Source organism: Anopheles coustani, chromosome X (genome assembly GCF_943734705.1).
Source record: "Anopheles coustani chromosome X, idAnoCousDA_361_x.2, whole genome shotgun sequence".
Classification (NCBI taxonomy): Eukaryota; Metazoa; Arthropoda; class Insecta; order Diptera; family Culicidae; genus Anopheles; species Anopheles coustani.
In genome coordinates, this window is record NC_071290.1 from 5,947,095 (window position 1) to 5,951,011 (window position 3,917).

A 3,917-nucleotide genomic window follows, 5' to 3' on the forward strand; every position below is an offset into this window, starting at 1 on the left:
TGTCACGAAAGGACTTAACCCCGTGCGTCTGTGTGTTTGTGTGTTTTTGTAGATGATTTCATAAGCCCGACGGTGCATTGCGATGCGTGAATGCAGCGGAATACGTTATGAGCTACGACTTAAATCAGCGCCGAAGAGCGAGTGAGCGAGCGCCCGGGGTCAAGCGGCCGGTGCAACGCCACCTTTGTCGATCAAGGGAAGGTAGAAGCAGCAGCAACAGAATGACTCGAAATTAAAAGGGCGAACCAATTGCGAACGCCCCGGTAAGAAGGTCAGGAGCGTATGCTAATGTCCGGCCGATTGCGTTGCTAGTTTCGCAAGCTCCAGCGATGCGAAATGAAGCGCGAGCAGGTTATCACCAATACCCGGAAAGCAGGAAGCAACTGGATTCCCCGGAATGGTGTTCTAATCACCTGTTTCTATTACGAGTCCTATTGCTGGCGTCCTAGGCATCCGTGAAAATATCAATCAACCTTGCAATATGAGGGAACCAACCTCAAAATCTCACGGTTCAATATGATCGTACAACGTCACACCTTACGTAATACTTTCCTTAAGACTTATGACACCTAAATCCATGATGATCTAATATAACAACATTAGCTGCTACACCCTTAAACTAAAAGAAGTCCTATTCCTTACCACTTACAAGTTCAGTACAAGTTACTCAAAGACAATGAATTATTACCCACAGGTAAAGGGTTCACTCAAGACCAAATACTTAATACCAGATGATCTACTTGAACTTAGCGTAGAATAGCTTTGCAGGTGGTTATAGTTACCATCGCTGGTTGATAGAGGAAAGATTCTTCGAAGCTTTGGTTGCTCGATGCATCGTTTGATAGCTGGGTGTAACGCTAGAACAGCTCTACGGATCTCAAAGAGCTCGAACGCCACTAACGCACTGCTCTCGAACGCCACTCTGCGCACGCCGACAGTTCGATAGGTAATCGCTTGCGATCGATGTACGGTAGGGCCGAAAAATGGTGACGGGTTCGAAAATGGAAAGAAAACACCAAACACCAAAAACACCTCAAAGATCAAAGAACCTGCCTGGTTCGCACCAGGTCCAGGCCGATTAGAACTTCTGGCAGGCGAAAGGGAGGCTATCTGCGGCGCTGTACGCATAGCAGACGCGTATACGGCACGTTCGCCAAACCTGATGAATAATCATTGCCATTTACAATTTGATTAAAAGTTTATTGCTACAACAGCACCACCGCACCTCCAACACCATTGCAGTCTGTTGCCGACTCTCGTCTTTTTGAGCTTTTCTTTACACCGTGGTTTATTTGCGGATAGAGTGCTAGTGTTTTTTTTTTACTTCGCTGTACCACCCTTACAGGTCAGACTGCACCGAGAACGCAGCAGTACGGGTCGGGTTGGTGCCTATTATAAATACTTCGCTCGGTGCCGACAGATAGGCAGAGCAGCAGTTGGTACCATCGGTGGTGCATCGCAGTGTTCACATATCGCTCCTTATCCAGCGCTAGTGCAGTGTCGAAGGTGTTCAGTTCAGTGCCGATCTTGGAGAGTGTCGCCTGAGGGTGTAGATCCTGGGAGTAGAACGCGTCCGGAGTCAACAGCATCTTCCACCCAATCAAACCAGAATGAGTTTCGAAACCATCCCGGAGCGCCTTCCGGTCGAGGGTGGTAGTTGGGTACTGCCGGTGACGGTGGCGACCGTGCTGGCGCTAGCGGTAGTCGCACTGTTCCACCTGTGGATGCAGACGCGCCGCTACGTGAAGCTGGGCAACATGATACCGGGCCCGGTCGCCTATCCGCTCGTTGGCAACGCCAACATGCTGCTCGGCAAGTCGCACAATCAAATCATGGAGAAGGCGATGGAGCTGAGCTACATCTACGGGACGGTGGCACGCGGCTGGATCGGGTACCACCTGGTGGTATTCCTCACCGAGCCGTCCGACGTCGAGATCATCCTGAACAGCTACGTGCACCTGGAGAAGTCGAGCGAGTACCGCTTCTTCAAGCCCTGGCTCGGTGATGGACTGCTCATCAGCTCGGGTGACAAGTGGCGCTCGCACCGGAAGCTGATCGCGCCCGCCTTCCACCAGAACGTGCTGAAGACGTTCATCGACGTGTTCAACGACAACAGTCTGGCGGTGGTGAAGCGGATGGCTCGCGAGGTAGGCCACGAGTTCGACTGCCACGACTACATGAGCGAGGTAACGGTTGACATTCTGCTCGAAACGGCCATGGGCTCCAACCGGACGGGCGAGAACAAGGAAGGTTTCGAGTACGCCATGGCTGTTATGAAGTAAGTTCACTCCACTCACCCTGTAGATAGTTCACCCGACTTGCAAGCTAACGTATTCTCTCGTCGATAGGATGTGCGATATTCTACACAAGCGTCAGCTGAAGATCCACCTCCGTCTGGACCCGCTGTTCAATCTGACGGGCGTGAAGAAAGAGCAGGAGCGCCTGCTGGACATCATCCACAGTCTCACCCGAAAGGTGGTGAAGCAGAAGAAGGCAATCTTTGAGCGCAACGCGGCCGAGGGAAAGCTCCCGACGCCCTCGCTCTCGGACATCATCGGCAAGGAGGAGAAGCCGGGCGAGAGCCCTGCCTTCATCTCGCAGGGTTCGATGTTGCGCGACGATCTGGACGACAACGACGAGAACGACATCGGCGAGAAGCGGCGGCTCGCCTTCCTCGACCTCATGATCGAGTCGGCGAAGGGTGGCGCGAACATCAGCGACGAGGAGATCAAGGAGGAGGTGGACACCATCATGTTCGAGGGTCACGATACCACCGCGGCCGGGTCCAGCTTCGTGCTCTGCCTGCTCGGCATTCACCAGGACGTGCAGGAGCGGGTGTACGCCGAGCTGCGGCAGATCTTCGGTGACTCCAGCCGCAAGGCCACGTTCGCCGACACGCTGGAGATGAAGTACCTCGAGCGGGTTATCTTCGAGACGCTCCGGATGTTCCCGCCGGTGCCGATGATCGCGCGCAAAATCAACGAAGATGTGCAGCTCGCGTCGAAGAACTACACCATCCCGGCCGGGACGACCGTCGTCATCGGGACGTACAAGATCCACCGCCGGGAGGACCTCTACCCGGAGCCGGAGAAATTCAACCCGGATAACTTCCTGCCCGAGCGTACCCAGAACCGGCACTACTATAGCTACATTCCGTTCAGCGCGGGTCCACGCAGCTGCGTCGGTACGTTGGAGGCATTTGCACACACACACACACACACACACACACACACGGCTTACTCCTGACTATCACTTAATCACTGCTCCTAACTTGTTCATCCGTAGGGAGGAAGTACGCCATGCTCAAGCTGAAGGTCCTGCTGTCCACGATTCTCCGGAATTACCGCGTCCGGTCGAACATTACCGAGAAAGACTTCAAGCTGCAAGCGGACATCATCTTGAAGCGCACCGATGGGTTCCGCGTCCAGCTGGAGCCGCGGGTGGCATGAGAGGCAGCCAGCCACCACTCCACTCTGCGACGGCGACACTCAGTCACAGCCATCGATGAGATAACAGAGAAGCAACAGCCAAAATAAATAAATAAACCATGTCGAAACTTCAAAACCTGCCTTCCCAATTGAGTTGTACCGTCGCTCTACGGATGAAACAATATCGCCCTGATCATCCTTTAGATACGCATTGGGTTCAAACTCGGCGAATAGATTGATACTACCTGCGCTAACTCGCCGCGCTGGTTCATTCGAACGTCTACGAAAGGATTAGGACTGTGTCATCTTATCTCCCGGCTGGCCGAGATGGACAAGTTCCACTTGACTACCTGCCGCACACGGACGTTCGGTTCGCAACTACAAGATCACGGCACCTGTGAATGGGAAAGATCGCAGACTTTGGCTACCGTTCAAGCGGTAGCGGAGCCACCCGTTTATCTTAAAATGTGTCAAAATCCATCACTTAAA

General features: G+C 53.3%; 1 protein-coding gene across 1 annotated transcript; it reads left to right on the forward strand.

Moving 5' to 3' along the window:
• The first annotated feature begins 1,610 nt into the window (after positions 1 to 1,610).
• LOC131269458 (cytochrome P450 4g15-like) lies at positions 1,611 to 3,522 on the forward strand. The gene is made up of 3 exons (XM_058271826.1): positions 1,611 to 2,278; positions 2,349 to 3,184; positions 3,286 to 3,522. The coding sequence occupies exons 1-3, from the start codon at positions 1,611 to 1,613 to the stop codon at positions 3,447 to 3,449; spliced, it is 1,668 nt and encodes a 555-aa protein (XP_058127809.1). The 3' UTR covers positions 3,450 to 3,522.
• Positions 3,523 to 3,917: the final 395 nt, after the last annotated feature.

Excerpts from the sequence above, each read along its gene's own strand:
- LOC131269458 (XM_058271826.1), top strand. The coding sequence starts at position 1,611 with ATGAGTTTCGAAACCATCCCGGAGCGCCTTCCGGTCGAGGGTGGTAGT. Across the intron at positions 2,279-2,348 it reads TACGCCATGGCTGTTATGAA|GATGTGCGATATTCTACACA; the intron begins GTAAGTTCACTC and ends TCTCGTCGATAG. Across the intron at positions 3,185-3,285 it reads GGGTCCACGCAGCTGCGTCG|GGAGGAAGTACGCCATGCTC; the intron begins GTACGTTGGAGG and ends GTTCATCCGTAG.